The sequence below is a fragment of the Nyctereutes procyonoides genome, unplaced genomic scaffold (assembly GCF_905146905.1).
Source record: "Nyctereutes procyonoides isolate TBG_1078 unplaced genomic scaffold, NYPRO_anot_genome, whole genome shotgun sequence".
NCBI classification, from domain to species: domain Eukaryota; kingdom Metazoa; phylum Chordata; class Mammalia; order Carnivora; family Canidae; genus Nyctereutes; species Nyctereutes procyonoides.
The window spans coordinates 24,395,386-24,417,266 of record NW_026575159.1 but is presented as its reverse complement, the minus strand read 5'-3'; the positions used below and the strand labels follow the sequence as shown (position 1 = coordinate 24,417,266).

Here is a 21,881-nt window from a genome sequence, read left to right as displayed (position 1 = left end):
CAAGGAGAAAGAAGGAAGATGGGACTATTTACAACAAAAGGGATAGGGGCACCTGGGTGGTTCAGTCAGTTAAGCATCTGACTCTTGATTTCCATTCAGGTCACGATCTCAGGGTTTTGGGATTGAGCCCTGCATTGGGCTCTGTGCTTAGCGGGGAGTTTACTTGTCCCTCTCCCTCTCTGCTCCTCTCCCCCGACCCTGCCATGCTCACTCGTTCATGCTCTCTATCTTTAAGATAAATAAATAAATAAAATCTTAAAAAAAAAAACTCTAGAGGAGTAGAATGTAGATACAGAGATGCAAATATGTTTACTTGCCCATAAATAATTCCAGCGTTTTAGCTTGCTTCTAGCAAATTTGAATGAAATAGAAAAGAAGACTTTAACCACCAGATGTCTCTATGTCTGCACCAATGCTAATTTTTTTGTATGTTATTTACCTTAGGAGTCTCACATGTTAACAATGTAAACAAATAATTTATGAATATATCATAGGTTTCTGCTGAAAATTTTAAATAGCATAATCATTTTATTGTCCACCTACCAAAATAAGTTTGTCATTGGAGATTATTATATAACTATTACCAAGTTTACTTTTGAAGATGGGATGAGTCATCTATACTGTATTGCTAAAGCTATTGTCTCTCCCCCCCCCCAAATGGATTATTCCTTAGACTTGACTTCTCCTTGAAAGATGATGAAAAACATAACCAGTTCATCCTGGACCTTGCTGTCTATAGGTAAAGACATCTGATTATCGGTTTACTTAATGTCCTTTCTTTCTGCTTTGTTCTCAGTGCCATCTCTTGAGTTCTGAAGTATTTTGAAATGGAATTTGGTTTGCCAAATGAAGAAGTCCTCCTTTTTTTAAGACCAAGAACTTACTGTAATTTAAAAAAGTGTGGAAATTAAAACAAAGGCAGAAGTAAATAAACCCACAATCCCAGGGCTATGAACTCTGCAGTATTTTTTTCTAAGGCAGATTTTAAATAATTCTCAGAGCTTTGCTGCTTCCTCATGCTGACACCACAGGCCCCCTCGGCTTTCCCTACTGCCCCCTCGGTTTTCCCTACTGTTTTTGTGTTCTCTTGTTTTTCTCCAAAGCACTTTACAGTTAAGCCTCTGGTGAAGCCCCTCCCTACCTTTCAGCCCCATCTTAGAGACCTAGGGTGCAACCTGTAGCTTTATCTCCAGCACGTACTATTGCCCCAGCTGTCCCACCCTGACAGGGGTGCCCTCATTCCTTGAGGATTTTAGGTTTGGGCTCACTGTCCTTCATGCTTCCTACTTCAGTATCCACTTACGAGGCATCTTTCTCATTCTCCAGCCCCTTTGAGCACACCAGTGCCTCAGGGCTTTGCACCCATGTGTCCCTCTGCCTGGACCGCTGTCACTCTAGGTACGCACATGGCTGCTGCCTCATTTCCTGTGGGCCTTTGGTCAGAGGTCCCTTATTATAGAGGCCTCTCTGCCCACCATCCGATAGAAGACAGTGCCTCTCCCTGCACCAGCACCTCCTTCCACCTCTCATGCTTTTTGATTTCTGTCTGACAAAACCATACATTTACTTGTATTTTTAAAACTGCATGGTCAAGGCAGGAACTTCATTTGTTTGATCCTCCCTCCTTGTCTCTCCAGCACCAACACCCGCACCTAGCACCTGGCACAACGTGAGTGAATGAATGAATGAATGAATGCCTGAGTGAATGAATGAATGAATGCCAGTACTGGGAGTCAGTGAACATTCATATGCATGAATTATAATGAAGTCCTTTCTGATCTGAAGGCCTTTTCTGGGTGCTCTCTTTTATCTAATCTCCAAGTAAACCCAGTGGAGTTAGACGGATTGTTATTCTGAAATTATCTAAAACTGAATAAATTTTCAGAGCGTAAATCTTGTCAAAGTAAATACAGTAATCCAAGGAGCTAGGACATGTACTCACGGGCCGAGGGCCAATGTTGTTTTTTAATTGTGATAAAATGCACGACACTTACAGTTCATCATGGCAGGCATTTCAGGTGGACGATTCATGGCGCTTTAGTGACTTTGCCATGCTGTGCAGGCTTACCACCACCGAGCTCCAGGGCATTCTCATCACTGCAGAAAGGAAACCTGTACCCATTAAGTACTTATTCCTCGCTTTCCTTTCCCGACAACCACAAATCTGCTTCAGTCTCCATAGCGTTGCCAATTCCCAATACTTCGGATTAGTGGAATCACTGATGGCCTCCGTGTCTGGCTTCTTTCACATCGTGTGATGTCTTCGGGGTTCGTCTGTGTTGTGGCATGTGTCAGACTTTCCTCTCTGTTTGTGGCCAAGTAGTATCCCACTGTACGGCTGGACCACATTTCTGTTCATCCGTTGACCAGTGGATGGCATTTGGTTGTTTCTGCCTTTGGCTCCTGTGAAGAAGGACTAATTCTTAGTGTGCACCTTCCTCTTCTTGCCAAGATGCCCCATGACACCCCTGTTAATTCTTCTGCCCCTGCACTGCCAGCCTACCTGCTTTATAAGAGCTTCTGGCTCTTCTCCAACTGATTCCATGTCCTCTGTCCCTGCAGCAACCCAAGCTCCCTTTCTGTTGTGTTTCATTAAACATTTTTTTCATTCTTTTAAGTCCTTTCCATGTTTAGGCCATATTCCTGGAATTTAATGAATGTGTACCCCTTTCTCTTTGTAGCTTCTTGACTCCTTCACATTCAGTCCTCAAATGAAAACTTTCCCCATCACGTACTTTTTCAAGGAATGGTGAGATTTTTCCTGTCTAGGTAGTAAAATCCTTCTCTTCCCATGATTCTGTCTGAACTAATGAAACTAAATTCCTTGTGATCTTCATTGGCATATGGATGTTTATATGAAAATTAAGTTCTTTCATTCATTCATTCATTCATTCATTCGTATATGCTTCCTGTCTTTATCCAGTAAGTATCTATAGAACACCTGCTATGTACCAGGTATAGGGAGACTGTAACTGGCACATTCTGGATACAGTCTCTGCTGTCCTAGAGCTTATGACCCTGCAGAGGAAGGCAGACAATAAACAGACAGGCATCTAATAAGTAATTACCAAGGGAGAAGCGTGCTGTACAGGAAGGGCCAGAGTTCAGTGGTGGAGACCAATGGTGTGTGCAGTCTGGTGGTTGGCGGTGCTGAGGATGGTCAGGGAAGCTGCTGATACGAACTGACAATTGAAGGGTGAGAAGCTGTGAGCTCTGAAGAGCACCAGCAGAAGATTGTTTCAGGCAGAGGAAACCAGCACGGGGAGAGACCTTGGATGTGGGGGCAGATGGACACTTTAGGAGGCCTTACATGTGGACAAGAAGATGCAATCCATTAATGTAGATATTCAACGTGAGGCTTTAGGAAACATTGCTGATGCTTTTTATTATTACAAGAAATCTTATTAAATATAAAAGAATGATGCTTTGTTCACACCAGCTCTGGACACCAACTCCAGACTAGGCACTATGCATGTGTCTGCACAGTGATCTCAGGGCTTGGGCCCTTCATATCCTATTTTACAGATGAAGAACCTGAGGCTTAGAGCAGTTCAGGAATGTGGTCCAAGGTAACAGAGCAGGAGAGGGCAGAGACCCTTCCTCACAGTCTCTCCCGTGTGACTGTAGCCTGTGCCCGTAGCCCTGGTATTGTCCTCTCTGCCTTAACATTTGTGATTTTTGAATCATCACTGCATTTGCTCATGTTCACGATCAATATTTTTAAATGTGCAATTATACAACGTATAATTATTTGTCTAAACAAGCGAGATGAAGCCCGACTCTTTCATTTGCTCATCAAGTCAAGGAGAGCAATTGCCCCCTGATCCTGGGGTCAGGGCCATAGATGGAAGGCTTTGCTTGTTCAGCGGGAGGTGGCTCTGCAGGGAGAAGCAGAGCCAGTCTTCTTCCCATGATGCTGTCCTGGCAGCTGCAGAACAGCTGCAGGGGAGGGAGGGCAGCTAAGGAAGCAGGAGCTTCTTCCCCAAGTGTCGTGGATTCAGCATTCCTGGCTATTCATGTCAGTCATAGGGGCTTAAAATATTCATGAAAGAACATGGCAAGCTGTTTGTTTTTTTTTTTTTTTTTTTTTCCCAAACCTCTGGCGTTTCAGGCCGCAGATATTTTTAGGTTGGGGCAATCAATGCCAAGTGGGTCTAAAAATGAAATTGCTGATTTATTGAATTTCCTTTGGTTTAGGGATTAATGTAAGACAAATTCCTTAAGACCTGTTCAGCATGGACATTGTAAGCTTCTTTCATTTAAAAACGGTTCTGTACATGTTAGTTTTTATTTGCCCTTCTTTCAACTTAATGTTTTTGAAAATTGTAAGATTTGTACGTTTCATTTTGATACAAGGTATATGGACACCTCTTTGATCGATGTTGATGTGCAGCCAATGTACGTGCGAGTCACGGTCAAAGGAAAGGTAAGCATAATGGGCAGACTGTTACAATTTCAAAAGCTAACCCTCAAACTAAGCTAGGTTGCCTCAAAAGTTATTAAAGTGATGTGAAAAGAGAGGAAAAGAAGCCCAATCAGAGAGCTCTTTTTTAGACATGTGATTTTATACAGTGGGAGTGGCATACAGCCGGAATGGTTGCTGACTAACCACTGTGAAGCTCAATGAAATTACCATTTTTAACTTGTGTCTGTCATGTTAGTACTTCTCTCAAAGCCAACAAAGTGGCTATATATTGTGGTAACCTGTGCTTGAACTCATATTTAAATAATATACCCACTTTAAATTGCCAATGATTCTATTCATAGCAGCTGTAATCTTATTATTTTTGAAATAGCATTTTTTGAGAGAGAGAAAGAGAGAACGCAAGCAGGAGGAAAGAGCAGAGGGAAAGAGAGAGAGAATCTTAAGCAGGCTCCAGATCCAGCTTGGAGCCCAACGTATTGCTTCATCTCACAACCCTGAGATCATAGCCTGAGCCAAAATCAAAAGTCGTTTGCTTAACCGCCTGAGCCACACAGGCATCTCTGAAAAGCTATTTTTTGCTGATTATGAGCATTCACAGGAGTCATGTGAAGGATTTAAAATGAAAATATGAAAAAAAAGAAAATATGAAAATATGTTGATGATTTATAACAAGAGGCTTTATCTATAAATTCTTTATTATTAGCCATGTTAAATGGGCCAACGGCTGTTTCACTGTTTGTGATTGATGACTGTTCTTTAGACCATTCATTACAATAGGTAAAAATAGTTCATGCATATCAAGCATAGCCAAACATTATTTTTTTTCCTACTAAGTCTAAGAATGTTTTTAAAAATGGAATGGTGAATCTCGAATTGGTAACGAAAATACCTCATGAAGTAACCCTCTCACGTTATGTGTACTCACACTCTGTGATGCTTCTTGTTTATTTTTCAGCCATTCCAGCTCGTCCTTCCTGCAGAAGTCAAACCTGACAGCAGCTCTGCTAAACGATCTCAGACAACAGGGCATTTGGTGATCTGCATGCCCAAGGTAGGCAACGTCACTTGGATCGATGTCAAGTCTGGACAGTTTGGTTCCTGAAGAAACTTGACCTATCAAGGCTAATGATGACATCTTTCAGTTGAGAGAGCCAGAAAATCTACTCAGCTCAGCTCAGTCAGGGGAACTGGGACCTGTGAGAACAAAGGTCTGAGACTAGGCTGCACATGGGCTCTACAGGCACCCATCCTGCCATCACTGCTCTGGTGGTTCCTGCCTCTGCAGCCAGAGTATCAGCAGCAGTGGGGGTGTATACATCCCATAGTTCTTCCAAGTGGGGCAGGCACCACCACTTTTAACCATAAAGACATGTCCCATCTCTAGTAACAAGACATGAGGAGGTAGGAGGGCTCAGGCAGGGGCAGGTCAGGGCCTTTCCAATGTTAGCTGGCTTCCTTCCTGAGAGGAGCACTAGCAGCCATTGGGGTGGCATTCTATCATGTCCTTACCTTTCACAAAGACTGACAAACAGCGCTCAGAAAAAGACACAAAGAGAGGAGCTTTCTCATCACTGTGGAACCAGAGTTCCTCTGGACTAATTAGGCCAATTTAGTTGAGAAGCTCGACAAGTCTTGATTAGCTTAGCCTTGGGCAGTGAAACCAATCTCTGGCCAAAGGGATGATAGTACTTTGTTTGGTTTCTATTATTTTATATTTGGCTACTCTCCTCTCATCCCATGACCGGGGGTGGGGTCAGCTGTGCCCCAGTCACTCAGGTTTCAAAGGGGAAAAGTAGAGAAGCCAGTCAAATGCTCTTGAAGAAGAACAGGAGAATGAGGGCAATGAGTGGCTGCCACAGAGAACAAACTTGATTAACCCAGAAGGTTTCTATAATGATTTATTAATCCTTCCTTTCCCATAGCCAGATTTATAACAGATTGATTATGGGTAATCAATTATGTATTTTTACTCTCCGTCAATAAAACAGCAAATACAATTTGCTGTCAGGCAGCAAAATAACAAACACAACTGTCAGAATCACATTGTCCTTGGTGACTACAGCGAATTAAGGAAGTGCTTGTATGCTAATTAGAATAGCCTATAGGGGAATCAAAGAGATAACTTAATTACCCCAGTCCTTTGATGGACACATTTATTTGACACTATGATCTGCAATCTCTCTTTAAAAAAAAAACAAAACAAAAACAAAAACTTCCGTTCTAGCTAAAAGACCAAAGATTAAGTGATAACTGTTATTTCCTAAAAGAAAATCAAGATCTATGATTTATGCATCTTCTGCAGAGTGCCAGGTGATTGATCAGAAAGCTCCTCTGTCCCTGCTCGTGAAACTTTTAAATACAGCATTCTATTTCCCTTATCCTTTTTGTTTTTGAATCTGTCTAAATTTTTCATGTTAAATACACACGAAAAGTATAAAAAATGATTCATTAAAGAAGAAGTATTCTAAAAGTGTGTAGTGGAAGATCATTTACATAGAAGGACTCAGAATGGTTCTATATTTTTTCTCAATAATAAACCATGAATGACATTTTTCCTTTGAGGTATATGTTTTTAAGGTCTTAGACTACTGTGCTAAAATAACATCCGTGTATGTTGCCTCTGTCATTAATTCTTTTAAATGATTAATTATTAAATTACTTCCTCTTACCATTCCTTTGTATATCTCTATCATTATCACTTTTAAAAGGTAGATAGGGGAATTCACGGCATCCTTGCCAAAAACCTGTTGTTTCTTGTGAGGTTGATTTTAGCCATCCTGGCAGGTGTGAGGTGATATTTCATTGTAGTTTTGATTTGCATTTTCCTGAGGGTAAGGGATGGTAAACATCTTTTTCAGTGTCTGTTGGTCATCTAGGTGTCCTCTTTGGAGAAATGCCTGTTCATGTCTTCTGCCCATTTTTTAGTTGGAGTGTTTGTTTTGAGGGTGTTGAGTTTCGTAAGTTTTTAAATACATTTTAGATACTAACCCCTTATCGGTTATGGGATTTGCAAATATCTTCTCCCATTCCATAGGTTGCCTTTAAGTTTTAATGGTTTCTTTTGCTGTGCAGAAGCTTTCTATTTTGATGAAGTCCCAATAGTTTATTTTTGCTTTTGATTCCCTTGCATCAAGAGACATACATAGTAAGAAGTTGCTGTGGCCGATGTGACAGGTACTACCCGTGCTCTCCTCTAGGATCTTGTTTGTTGAGCCACTAAATTGCACACCTGAAACTAAAAGATCGTGAAAACAACCTTTGGAGAATAATTTATTGCCCCAAATTAGTTGTTTTTCATGCAAGGACTCTAAAGTTCAAATAACAAAAACTTTTTGTTAAAAATTATCAAAAAATGCAAAACTCTAACTTGTAATTATTGTGGTTATTATTAAAAGTATATGTTACTGAAAATTAACATCTTCATAATTCCTAAAGATAGAAACTTCTGAAGTCCTGAAGTTCAATCCACTGAGCTAATTATGTGTCCATGCTTCTCACTTACTGTAGAATTGCCTGGATCTGGCCTGCATTATATAATTAGTGCAGCAACACCTTGGAATTTTAAAGCATCTTGTAAAAATCAGGTAGACACTTAGGTACAGTTTTGATTCATTCATAAAATAATGTTATCAGTACTTAACATATTGATAACCTAGTACCTGCAGAGATATCTGCTGTGGCCTGTCAGTAGTTTTTAATATTCGGGTACTCTAGATTAGTGAAAAGAAGATCAGATTTGATATTTAGTTTTTCCCTTTTGTGAAAATATTTGTAAAAGACGGGGCACCTGGGTGGCTCAGTGATTGAGCATCTGCCTTGGGCTCAGGTCGTGATCCAGGGTCTGGGATCGAGTCCCACATTGGGCTCCCTGCATGGAGCCGTTTCTCCCTCTGCCTATGTCTCTGCCTCTCTCTCTCTCTCTCTCTCTCTCTCTCTCATGAATAAATAAATAAATAAATAAATATTTAAAAAATATATTTGTAAAGGATACTGCGAAGGGCTGACCTATTTGATTGTGTCCATGCTGTGATGATTATATGTGTTTATTTGTGGAAATTCAAGGATGGTCTTTGTATACATTTTCCAAGGACATAAAATTTATAATTGAATCTACCAGGTGACTAAGATACTTCTTATTAGACACTTCCTTCAGCATTTTGTCATAGATGTCAAATTAATTTTTTTTTTCTCTCTTCTCTTACTCCTAAATGAGGCTGGATCTGTGCAGACAGGGTGCTATTAGGCGAGTTTCACCAAGTCTGCTCCCTGTCACAGGGGTCATGGCTACATTTTCTGCTGCTGACATGCCACAGGGTTTTCCCAGTTCAGCTCCACATTTTTAAGAGACCTTCCCTTCATGCTACCTACAATGCCTGATGCCTCCCAACATCTGCCGCTGAGTCTCTATCCTGTGGATTGATGTAATTAATACACAAATATCACAATCGCTAGCATGCTGCTAGAATTCCTCTGTCTCCACCCACCACCTTGTAATCTAACTTGTGGGTTCCGTGTCTCTCAGAATGCCATCCCCGACTGTACCTCCTCCACCATGACTTCAAGGGTCGATGCCTTGGCTCGCAGTGAGGAGTGTGGTAGTGGATGAAGGTGCACTCTGACCATCTCAGAAGGGTAGCATCAGGCAATAGATCAACTGCCCATGTAACAGAGGAGTAGGAAACATTCTGTTTCATGAGGTTTTTCTCGGTCCCATTCCACGACTAGTGGCATTTCTTTCTATCTGCAGGCACTCTTTTATTCACTAGTCTTAGCTTTGGGGAGTGGTAGAGAGCATCTCAGTTCCAGTGTGTGTAGCCTTTTATTACGTTACATGTATCCAGTCAGGAAACATGGCCCCTGGGTGTCATCTATCAACCAGGAACTCACTCTTTTTTTGGAGAGGAGTTAGTAATCATTTTTTTCAGCATAGCAGCCAGCATTTTACAATATATGTAAGTCAGACCAAATCACATTTTCTATTTCATTCAGAGTTAAAGACAAAGTGCCCTAATAACCTCCCCCTGCCATTATCCCTCTGACATCATCATTTTTTTAAAGATTTTATTTATTTATTCATGAGAGACACACACACAGAGAGAGAGAGAGAGAGAGAGAGAGAGAGAGACCTAGGCAGAGGGAGGAAAAGCAGACTCCCTGCGGGGAGCCCGATGTGGGACTCGATACCAGGACTTCAGGATCACACCCTGAGCCAAAGGCAGATGCTCAGTCACTGAGTCACCCAGGCATCCCTGACATCATCTTTTACCACTTTATTTTCTGATCATTCCAGCCACCTTGGCTTTCTTGCACTTTTACAAACATGGCAAGCAGCCTTCTACCTTAGGACCCTTGCGCTTTATTGTCTCTGGCGTCTAGAACAGAACCTGGCAAAGAGAAGGTGTCCAATAAATTTTTGTTCAATGAGTGAATACCTAAATGCATCTTTAAAATACATTTTAATATTTGGGACCCGAATATCCTCCCTAATTATTCTTTCCCCCAACTATTTCCTGCATGTGTATTATTTCAGGCTAACTTTAAAATAATTTTATCTAATTCTGCCTCCAAAAATGCTGTTGGGATTTTTGTTGTCCTTGCAATTTAGAAGCAAGGGAAACAATTAAAGGAAGGGGCTCTGGAGCTAGAGAACGGAGGTTAAACCCTGGTACTTCTATTCAGCAGTTGTATGACCTTGGGCAAATAATTTTTAATCCTTTTGTGCCTCAGATTCCATGTCCATAAAATGACATTAACAATTCATACCACAAAAAGTTATTTTGAGGATTATGTAAATTAACATGTAGCTTTGCATATGTGAAAAGAGCTTGGGACATAATACACCATGAATTCCTGTTAATTCATGTTACTCATTGTTAGTGGCAACTAATGTTCCATTAATTAATAGTATTCCTTTCTCTGTTAATCAACATTTTTTATTATTGAAATTGCATTGAATTTATAGATTGTTATAGGAATTCATTAATATATTTACATAATCAAAACTGTGTTTTCAACAATGTATGTTTCTCCATTTATTATTCTTATTTTATGTCCCTCAGAAGTTTTTTTGGTAGCCTTCTCTCCAGAACTGCTACATATTTTCTGAGGCTTATTTATGGATACCATACATATGATTTCCATCCTCTTTTGAGCAGGATTATTCCCCATCACATTTTCTCAGGATTTATGCTTGGTCTTCAGTATGTTTTCTTAAATGTGTGGTCAGACTAAGTTATACATAAATAAACAATCTTACCACCATCAGCCTGGGAATATTTGGCAAATGATCTCATTACAGTCCAGCTTAACAAGATTTAACTGAAATTTTGTATTCACTGAGAAGCTTGCTTCAAGTCATTAAATTAAACTCCCATCTAGACTCTCAATTGACAAGTTACAGGAACACTCCAAGAATATGCTTCATGATTTCCTTTGGGTGTTCTTTCAGAATAATTAACTGAGATTAAGGAAGTTGCTATCTGAACTGAACAGCAAATTATATCTACAGCTTCAGTTGGTGAACATCTTCCTTGATTCTGCTGTATTGAGCACTGGAGGTGAAGGTCACATATTGGGGTCAACATTACAGACCACGATCCTAAAAAAGTCTCATTATTAGTTGGACACGTATTTCTCAGCACTTTCCCTCTACCCAAATATACTCAGGTGTGCCCAGTAGAAACTTAGATTTATTCTCTGATTATTAATTTCAAGTGGGTCTGAAGCAAGGGCTGACTACTCATCCTGCTAAGTTTTCCTGTTCCATTCATACTTCTACTTTTTCAGAACGGTATTTCTTTTCCTCAGCTCATTTCTCAAACCTCTAACACTGAAAATACAGAAGCAGCAAAAGGCCATTTCCACATATTTCAACCGTCACATCTTCCCTTGCTTGGCCTCCCTGGCTTTGCAGATTCAGTGAACCAGCTTTTTGTGATCAATCCAAACTCTCCAGACAGGTATGAGATCCCATTTCTACTGACTCTAGAAAGACCTTCCTGTCTCTCTGACAATTTTCCCTTCTCTCTACTTGATCATTGATTTTCCCCTTTCTGCATTCTTACATTAGAAAACGTGCTAAAACATCTTCCTTCTTTAAAACAAAATGGTACAAAATAAAAACATCCCCCTCTAGTTAGTGCCCTCATCTGCTTTACAGCAAAACTCATGTAACAGACACCCGTATTTGCTGCTTCAATTCTTTCCTTGTAATGTCTAAAACCATCTCCAACTAGGAATTCACCCTCCTGCCTCCCCTCCATGGAAATATTTCTTTGAGGTCTCCAGTCACCTCCACGTAACTATTCCAGCTGTCAGCCCTTATCTTCTGATTTGTCCTTTCAGAAGTGTTTTTCACCACAATCGGTCCCTCTGTTTGTAAACACTTGTTCACTTGGTGTTAGATACCCTGCTTTCATTTGGTTCTCTTTCTAAGTCACTAGATACTCCTGCTCACTGGATGTCCTCCGCCACTGGCTACTTATTGCTTTGCAGATTCTTTCTCATGCCATGATCTAGGAAAGCTGGCCTGTCAATCATTCAGTTCTGGGACCCCTTCTCTTCTCTCTGTAAACTCATTCCCTACATTAATCTCATCTCAGCTCATGATTTTAGATGGCATCTAGAGCTACATCATCTGCTGGCTGCCAATAAGGTCCTCAGGAACAATAATCATGCTGAGCAAAACTGAGGAAGATGGACTATATATTTTAAAGATCATAACAGTAGTAATGCCTAATAGGGTAGTGAACATTACTGTCTGTTGGTCCAGAAGGAATGGCTTTCAGTGGTCACACAGGTGAGAAGAAAAAAGTCCAAGTCCAATCCTCAGAAGATCTAGCAGCCTATCCCAATGGCTATCGAAATGGCCCTAAAACTGAGCCTTGAACTTGAGTGAAGGTAGCCTCAGATGAGTACCATGCTTGACTATATATATACATTTTAAATAAGCATCAAACACATAGTCAAAGATAAATTAGGCTCACACAGAGACTTGAATGGGATCCAGTAGAAATACCACCAGTGTTTTGGAATCTGGTTATGCCAGGTTGCTGCTTTTCTTCCTTGAGGGGAACCTTGTGAGTGCCACTTATCATAGATATTAAATTGTGAGATACAGATTGTAAAACACTGTTTTAATATGAGATCTCCTAGAAGTAGAACCTAATATAGGGATGTGAGTACAGCAGTTTCCTTGGGCAATAAGGGACTGCTGGTCTGGAAGTAGGGAAGAGAAGGATGCCAATAGAGAGTGCTCTATCAAGCTAGCTACGCCAGTGGGAAAGCTCTAGCAGATATTGCAAAACACAAACCTCAGGATAACTCTACCTAAGGGGGGATGGAACTGGAATAGTATTACACCAACCCCGAGGATCGGGTTGATGGCTTCTCCCTATGGTAGGAGTGAGGGGCAGGAGGTGGTATAAAAGCCCCAGCATTCTGAACCACTGCTGGCAAGAATAACCATAAACTCTTTCATGTCAATAGAGGATATTTCCCACTGAGACTATCTCTAGCAAGATTGTAAAAGGATATTTTCTTTTCTTTTGAAACATCATTATCATCCTTGATGTTTGTCCTAACTTAATAAAATATCATTTTCAATTTTAGGCTGTTGTGTGAAGATGATCATCCATGGGGAGCTGTCAGATAAGATTGCATTAACAAGTATAAAAGAATTTTGGAGGAACCATTTGATAGTTAGATTTATTCTACTTTTATTTCAGAGCCATGTAACTGTCTTATGCAACTGTCATATTGATTTTACATATAAATGTCAGTAATTGCACCTTCTAAAATTTTCCTCAGATTACTTGGGTGTCTTTGGAACCAAAGTCAGTATTCTTATCTTCTTATCCTTCTTATTTTTCTGATCATTTTTTTCCAAAATATAATTTTTTTTGCTGTGGGTTATATATTTGTTTGAGATAGAATATACTTTAAAATGTTTAACTTATAAAGATATTTTCATCTGTTCAAAGATTTTTAAATAACATGCCTCTGGTAATTTATGTATTTTCTAATATTGTGGGTTAATCATCTTTCTTTAAATAGAAAAAAGATCTTGTTTTCTTTCAAGAAATCTTTTTTATTAGACTCAGTGAATTACATGCTCCTCTTAGTAAAGTCAATCAGAGCACAGTAGAGAAATAATGAAGTTATTAAAATATCAATGATGAATTTGGATATATATAAACTTCCTCTAATGCTAGAGGAAAATTAAAAATTATATTGGCTCTGAAGTTTTGCATTAGTAATATCCTTTTTGGGAGTCTGAACTTCCCATTTTTGAATGTTCAGCACCAGAATTCTGGATAACTAATAAATATAAATACTAGAAATATGTAAGAAGTTAGAGGCTTTGCAAATGACCCAGTTCCTCTGTAGTTGATATAGGATTGGCTGGAGATGTCTATTTCAGTTGTAGGGCTGAGCCTTGTTGTGAGTACTGCTCACGCAGTAACTGGACTCAACTCCCCTGCCCTCAGATCAGACAAGTGGCTCACATCAGCATGGGTTGGTATCTAACCTTAGGCAGCTCAGAAATTACTTTTGAGGCATGGGTGAGCACATCGCATGCATATACTTGAGCACAATGGTGGTAGAGAAAAGACATGCTGCACCCATAAATAAATTATATGGAAGTTATTCCTATCAGATGAGGGAATTATTTAGTGTGTGTGTGTGTGTGTGTGTGTGTGTGTGTGTTGCCACACATGGAAGTAAGGCACTAGAACTCAGAAGACTTTCTGCCAAATTATGAAAAACTTTAGACAATTACTAAATTCTTAATTAATCAAAATATTTATCCAATTCATCAAAGATTTATTAAGCACTTAGTACAAATAAAGCACTGTGTGAATTACTGTGGAAGAGACAAAAAAATGATGAGCATCTGCTGGGGCTTTCTTCCTGTCTCCTCCCTGATGAATCCACTGACCATGACCTCCTGCAGACCCAGCTCTGTCCTCGCCCCGGTTCCTGAGTCTCAGTTTCAGACAGACTCAGATTCTTCTTAACTGGCTTCTTTTCCCTTTGGCTTAAAGTTGAAATTATGTTACTGGCTCAGAGACCAGTGTCATAGTTATAGCTATGGGATCTCCTAAGGTTCCCCAAATGCCTTTTCCTCCAATTAGACCCAGCACCAACAGGGCCCAGCATGCAAGAAGCTGCAGCTCTCATAGAACTCCTGCCTCTTCCCCATTTGTAGACATGAGACAGAACAGGCTGCTCTAGGGGGTCTTTTCTATTAGTTCTATTAGTTCTATAGTCACCATCCGTCTATTCATCCATCCATCCATTCATTCAGACATTCCATATATTTTAATGAGTACCTACTGTGTGTTCTGGTAGGTTCTTAGAACTGCAAAGAAAAAGAAGGATTTGCACTGCATTAGGTATCCCGGGGATATCTTCTCATGGAATCAGGACTGAGTCTGTTATAGCTCCTGTAATGTTGCTTGAACAGAAAACCTAAGGAGGGCTTCTCATTTCCTAGTTCCCGTTACCCCCTCACCTATTAGCCTTCTACTACTGAGATGCTCTCATCTTTCTCCAGTATTTCAATAGTCTTATAGAAACAGTGGTTATTGTTTTTGAATGAGGTTTCAAAAGGAGTCAAAAGGTTATTTTCCTTGAAAGAAGTAATGAAGATGATGTAAAAAGAAAGCTGTATGATTTTTAAAACTTAGATTAAAACATGAAAATAAGAAAAATCGGGGGTGGGGAGAACAAACATGTATAAATACTCTCACAACCACCAAATGTATACCTTGAACTTTTTTTGAGTATAGTTGACACACAATACTGTAACATTAAATTCAGGCGTGCAGCTTAGTGATTTGACAAGTTTATATGTTATGCTGTGTTCGCCACCAGTGTGGCTACCATCTGTCCCATTACATCATGATGACAGTATCATTGACAGTATTCCTTGTGCTGTGCCTTGTATTCTTGTGAATTATTCATTCCATAACTGGAAGGTTATACCTTCCACTCTCCTTCACCCATTTTGCCCAAACCCCAAGCCACTTCCCCGCAGCCACCATAAGTTTGTTATCTGTATTTATAAGTCTGATTCTGCTTTTTGTTTGCTTATTCACTTGCTTTTTTTAGATTCCACTGATGAGTGAAATCATATGTCTTAAAACTTAGATTAAAACATGAAAATAGGGAAATTGGAAGTAGGGAGAACAAACACGAACACATTCATAACCACCAAATATATAACATTTGTCTTTCCCATTCTGACTTATTTCACTAGCAAAATACCCTCTAGGTCCATCCATTTTGTCTCAAATGGCAGGATCTCATCCTTTTTATGGTTGTGTAATATTCCACTATGTATACATACCACATTTTCCTTATCCTTTTGTCTATTTTTTTTTATCCTTTTGTCTATTGATAGACACTTATGTTGCTTCCATGTCTTGGCTCTTGTTTTGTTTTGTGTAGCCCAACATGGGGCTTGAACTCACAATCCTGAGATCAAGACCTAAGTTGAGATCAAGACTCAGATGCTTAACTGACTGAGCCACCCGGGCACCCCCTGTCTTGGCTGTTGTAAATAATGCTGGCATGAAGATAGGGGTGCACATATCTTTTCAAGTTAGTGTTTTTGTTTTCCCTGGGTAAATACCCAATAGTGGAATTATTGGATCACATGGTATTTCTATTTTTAATTTTTTTGAAGAACCTTCATACTGTTTTCCACAGTGTATCAATTTGCAGTCCCTCCCACAATACACGAGGTTTCCTTTTATTCCACATCCTTGCCAACACTTGTTGTTTCTTGTCTTCTTGATTTTAACCATTCTGACAGGTGATTAGCTCATTGTAGTTTTGATTTGTATTTCCCTGCTGATGAGTGATGTTGAGCATCTTTTCATGTTTCTGTTGACCATCTGGATATATCCTTTGGAAAAATGTCTATTTGGGTCCTGTGACCATTTTTTAATTGGAATGTTTGGTTTTTTGGTATTGAGCTGAATGAGTTCTTTACATATTTTGGGTATTAACTCCTTACTGGATATGTCATTTGCAAATATCTTCTCCCATTCAGTAGGTTGCCTTTTAGTTTTGTTGATGGTTTCCTTTGCTGTGCAGAAGCTTTTTGTTTCAAGTAGTTTCAATAGTTTACTTTTGTTCTTGTTTCCTTTGCCTCAAGAGACATATCTAGAAAAATGTTCCTATGACCAACGTCAGAGAAATTGCTGCTTCTGCTCTCTTCTAGGATGTCTATATTTTCAGGTCTCACACTTAGGTCTTAACAGTGTGCTGTGCTTGTGTTGAAATTAAATTTAATATTAAATATTTGGGGGAAAATTAGTGGAATTCAAATGTGTAAGTTACAAAGCATTACATAAAATGAAAACAAAAGTGAATATAGTTAGGAATAGAAAAACATGAGGAAAGAAACAAAATCAGAAAATTTGTAAGAAAGTAACAGACATAAAATCCATTTTGCTGTCCAGTTCACAAGAACACACCTGAAACTAAAAGACTGGAGACAGGTAAAGAAAAGAATGGACAAAGCTCTAATAAGTGAATGTAACAAAATTTATAGAGTTTTTTAAAAAGATTTTTTTAATTTATTTATTCATGAGAGACACAGAGAGAGAGAGAGAGAGACAGAGACACAGGCAGAGGGAGAAGCAGGCTCCATGCACCGGGAGCCCGATGTGGGATTCGATCCCGGGTCTCCAGGATCGCGCCCTGGGCCAAAGGCGGCACTAAACCACTGAGCCACTCAGGCTGCCCAAAGTTTATAGAGTATTTATGGGAAAATGAGTATCAGACATGATAGAAGAATTATTTTATAATAATAAAAATATTACATAAAATAAAGATCCAATTGCCATATATTAATTAGATTGTACATTATTTAAGTATGTAAAGCACAAGGTCTTATAGACAAGAATAAACAGAATCAGCTCCAATTTCTGTCTTTGATAAATTTATGATCATCAGAAAGTGAAACCATTTATTATTTGAACAATATAATTAAGATAATTTTAAAAGTTCATAATAGATGAAACCCTATGAAACCTCATTTCATTTCCAAAGGAAAGAATTATAGAAATTACATTTAATTATGAGTCAATAGATATAATACTAAGTATTAAATACAGAGTAAACCAATAAATAAATTGAGGAATTCAAAATGCTGTCCTAAAATGCTATTAAACATCAAAGGAAATAAAAAATATTATTTGGAAAATTAAAAAATGTAAATATTAGCAAATTGTATAGGCTTTAGAACCAAAGATATTTTATATGTAGCCACCAACTGACAAGCCAACTGAATGCATAAATCAGCATGACTAGTTTCAAATGGCCAGATGAACACCAAATTTCTTTCTTCACACTTGCTCCTCCCACAGTCATCCCTGTCTTGGAAAATGGCACCATCATATATACTCAGTTGTCCAAGTCAAAGATTAGAAGGTGTCCTCGACTTACCTCTTACCCTCACAAGTACAGCGGGTTAGCACTACCACCCAAACACGTCTTGAATTCAGTAACTACCTCTGTCTTCCCAGCTCACCCTTGTCCACACCAGTGTCATCTTCTAGCTTGACCACCTCATAAGGCTGCTCCCTGTTTTCCCCAGTTCTGTTCTTTCCACCTTTTAATTCTTTACCCATACAAAAGAAAAAATGACCTTTTTAATTTTTATTATTTTTTTAAGATTTTATTTATTTATTAGACACAGAGAGACAGAGAGAGAGGCAGAGACACAGGCAGAGGGAGAAGCAAGCTCCATGCAGGGAGCCCGACATGGGACTCAATCCCTGGTCTCCAGGATCGCGCCCTGGGCTGAAGGCGGCGCTAAACTGCTGAGCCACTCGGGCTGCCCAAAATGACCTTTTTTAAAACATAAATCAGATTATTTTATTCTTATGCTTAAAACCCACCAATGGCTTTCCCTAGCACATCCCATAAGTGTGGCTTGTGAATCGCATCCAGAAAAGCCCTGGGATCAGTAAGACTATTCTCAAAACTTGCCTGATCCTAAGAATCACCTGGACAGAGCTTGTTAAAAAAACTAGATTCCCAGGCCACTATCTGCAGGTTCTAATTAATTGTTGTGGAAATGTTTGTTTTAACAAGTACCCTGAGGTGTGAGAAACAGGGAGTAAGTCAGTTAAGGGTCTAATGAAAAGTCAGGAAACACTTAAGTACTGAAAAAATATATAGGAAGTATATACAGCAATGTGCCACATAGGAGTAAATCAGGAAATGTATTACATGGAAAATAGAAGATCTGAGATGCCAAAGAAGGGAGAGTAAGACCACCCAGAAACCCATAACATCAGGTGGCTACCACCACTCCCAGGACAGAGGGAGGAGGTGGTGATGGCGGAAACCACGCATCAGCGTCACCTGAAAGAAACCAGAACCACAGAGGCTTCTTGGGCAGACACAGAGTAGACTCTACCACTGCTGGAGGAGGCATTCACGCGGGTAGGGACTGTGTGGGAGAGGCACCTGGAGCCTCTTTCTTAGACCACCAACCTCCCTCCAGTGTTTCTCGTTGGGCACACCCAGCTGGAAGCCATGCAAGGTGGGAAGCTGGGTAATGAGGCCTGGAGGGTCCATGTCCTTCATCTCCCCAGAGTGGAGCAGAAACAGGCCAACAAGTGGATACAACAGCAAACAGGCTCAGCACCTGCATTGTGAGTTTGGATTCCATATCACATCCTCATTAAAATACCACAGAGGCTTAGCCTGGAGAGTATGAAAGTCAATTATTAGGGTTAAATTCTTTTAAGGGCAAATCTCCATTTGAACTTTCATATTCTCCTTATGCAGGGGCAAACTGTGAGTAATGGATTGTGTTTCATGCAAATGATGCCTTCGAAGAGGATGGATAAGTGCTAGGTGATCCTGGATGCAGACTCTAAAACCTCCTTCCTGGGGGACAGCGGGAAGCTAGAGAAATATACACGTATACACGTAGTTGACAGGCCAACAGGAGCCCAGAAGAGCAGATTAGTTAGCCAGCAATTGACAAGTAAGTATTCTGACAATAAATGTGATGACCAGGACACACATTTACCCAGTTCCCAACAAAATTACATGCCGTTAGTATTTTCAGAATAAAGTTTGGGGTGAGGAAGAAGCAATTTAACTGTAATAGTAAAAAAAAAAAAAAGTATATTTTTACCTAGTGATGAAGGAAGCACTTTCTTTCAAAAACCGTCATTCCACTGGACTTAAAAATTTTGCTAACACCACACACTTTGGCTAATGAAAATAAGAGTACATTGAGAATAATGCTGTTTCAGCTGAGTTGAAAGAAAAAAAAATGCAGAGATTTTCATCACCTCCTGTGCAAAGTCCAAGGATCTTAAAATAAAATTTCCTGAGACCTGACCTCTGCCTGCCTTGTTTCCACCTATATCTGCCCAACATTCTGTGCTAGTTTGTGTGGTCATTTACCTTCCTGTCTTTATTAAGGCTTTTTCTCTCCCTGAAATGCTCTTCATTCCCTACATCATCTCCATCTTCTGGCAAATTCCTGCTTATTCTATAAAATTTATATCAAACCTCACATCCTCCAGTAAGCCTTCCCTGTCCCTTCCTCCCCTGGGCTCCCACACTAGTGTATGCCTATATGCCTCAATTGCACTTTCTCCAGTGTATTTTAATTGCTTGTGTATCTTCATGTCTCCTGAGATGTTCAGGGATAATTTTTCAATCCATCATTTCCATATCTACCACTTACTCCTACGTTTGGCATATACTAGATGCTCAGTAAATATTCCTTGAGAAGATTTAATGGAGATAATAGTGGAAACTGTGTTACAAAGTGAAAATCCAAGAAAAGAGCAATTTACTTCTGATTTTCCTGAAGACTATAATTTAAGAAACCAGGGTAAATTCCCAGAAGAAAAAATTAAAAGATTGTTTTATATTTTGTTCCTCAAGAAATATCTCTGGTTTAGGTTCCTTTTTCTTTGTTCATGTGCTCTTTTAATTTACCACTACAGCAAGCCTTCACCCGGAGTCGAGTGACTGTTTGCTCATTCTTATTCAGCCTCATATAAATAAAAAGTTGAACCATGTGAAATCACTGTTTTGTAGGTCAAAAAGTCAGGTATTGGTAATTTCTATGGTTCAACCTGAAGATAAGACTCAAGAGCTGGGTCTCTCTCTCTTGTGTCTGTTTACTAAATTTTACCCGGTGCACACAATCTGGGTTTCATAGTCTTAGTGATTTCTATAGTTGGGAAAAGCAACCACATTCATTTTGTTAAAGTAGAGGTCCATGGAAAAAGCCAAGACAACTGTGGAACATTCCTCGGCTATAAAAAAGAATGAAATCTTGCCATTTGCAATGATGTAGCTGGAACTACATGTAGTTGGGATGTAGCTGGGTATCATGCTGAGTGAAATAAGTCAGCCAGAGAAAGACAAGTATCATGATTTCACTCATGCAGAATTTAAAAAATTAAACAGATGAACACGGGGGAAAAAGTGAGGCAAAGTGTAAAACAGACTCTTACTATGAAGGACGAACTGAGGGTCACTGGAGGAGAGGTGGGTGGGGGATGGGCTAGATGGGGGATGGGCATTAAGGAGGGCCCTTGTGATGAGCACCAGGTGTTTGTATATAAGTAATGAATCACTAAATTCTTCTCCAGAAGCCAATATTACACTGTATGCTAAGTAGAATTTAAATAAAAACTTGAAACAAAAAAAAAAATAAACTACACTAAAAAAATAGGATGTGAAGGTGATATGACTATGACATCTGTCATCACTTTGATTTAGCTGATCTGGCTGGGTAGGCGGGTGCCCCCTTCCTCCCTCACCATTCCATGTGCGTCCCTCCCAAAGCTTCATGCTCAGTGGAATAGGATGACCTTCCCTGATGGAGAAGGACCATTCATCGGTCAAGGGTATAGGAGTAGCTGTGCTCCCCTGGTATAACCTCCAGACAAGTTCTCAAGGTCCATTTGTAGGAGAACATAGGGTAGTCAAGCTTCCAAGACTCCAGATACACCCAAATGAGGCGCTGCATGCATCCAAATCAGGCAGATCCAAAGAAATGGACAGTCTGCCTTTCTTTAATAAAGATAATAAAATAAAATAAAACATAAAAGTGGAGGGAGATTGTCTCGCTCCTGGGTAATGCGCGACTCCATCCCAGGGTAAATTTCAGCAAAAGCTGGAAAGTCGTCTGCCAGGAAAGCCTTAGAGGGGACTTTGGCCTCCTGCAGAGAAGGGGACTTGGTCACTACCTTCATGTTCCCTCTCAACTTTCAACTGCATGAAATTGCATGACTCTATGTGAATTAAAGTAATACCACATCATTAAACGTTGATTTGTACCTTTGTGCCTGTCCCACAATTGAATTTTCAGGAAGCTGATTGCATTTCTTTGTATGGATTCAGGAAACCATTAGGCCCCCAAGATCTAATTTATTGAACATATTTTGGCCCTTAC

At 39.7% G+C, this 21,881-nt stretch overlaps 1 protein-coding gene across 1 annotated transcript in view; it reads left to right on the top strand.

Moving 5' to 3' along the window:
- Positions 1 to 21,881, top strand: part of DNAAF11 (dynein axonemal assembly factor 11) — a 69,892-nt gene that overhangs the window by 37,781 nt on the left and 10,230 nt on the right. The window contains exons 8-10 of the mRNA XM_055314257.1: positions 674 to 739; positions 4,357 to 4,426; positions 5,382 to 5,477. Of these exons, the coding sequence (XP_055170232.1) occupies positions 674 to 739; positions 4,357 to 4,426; positions 5,382 to 5,477 (232 nt within the window). The remainder of the gene's footprint in view (positions 1 to 673; positions 740 to 4,356; positions 4,427 to 5,381; positions 5,478 to 21,881) is intronic.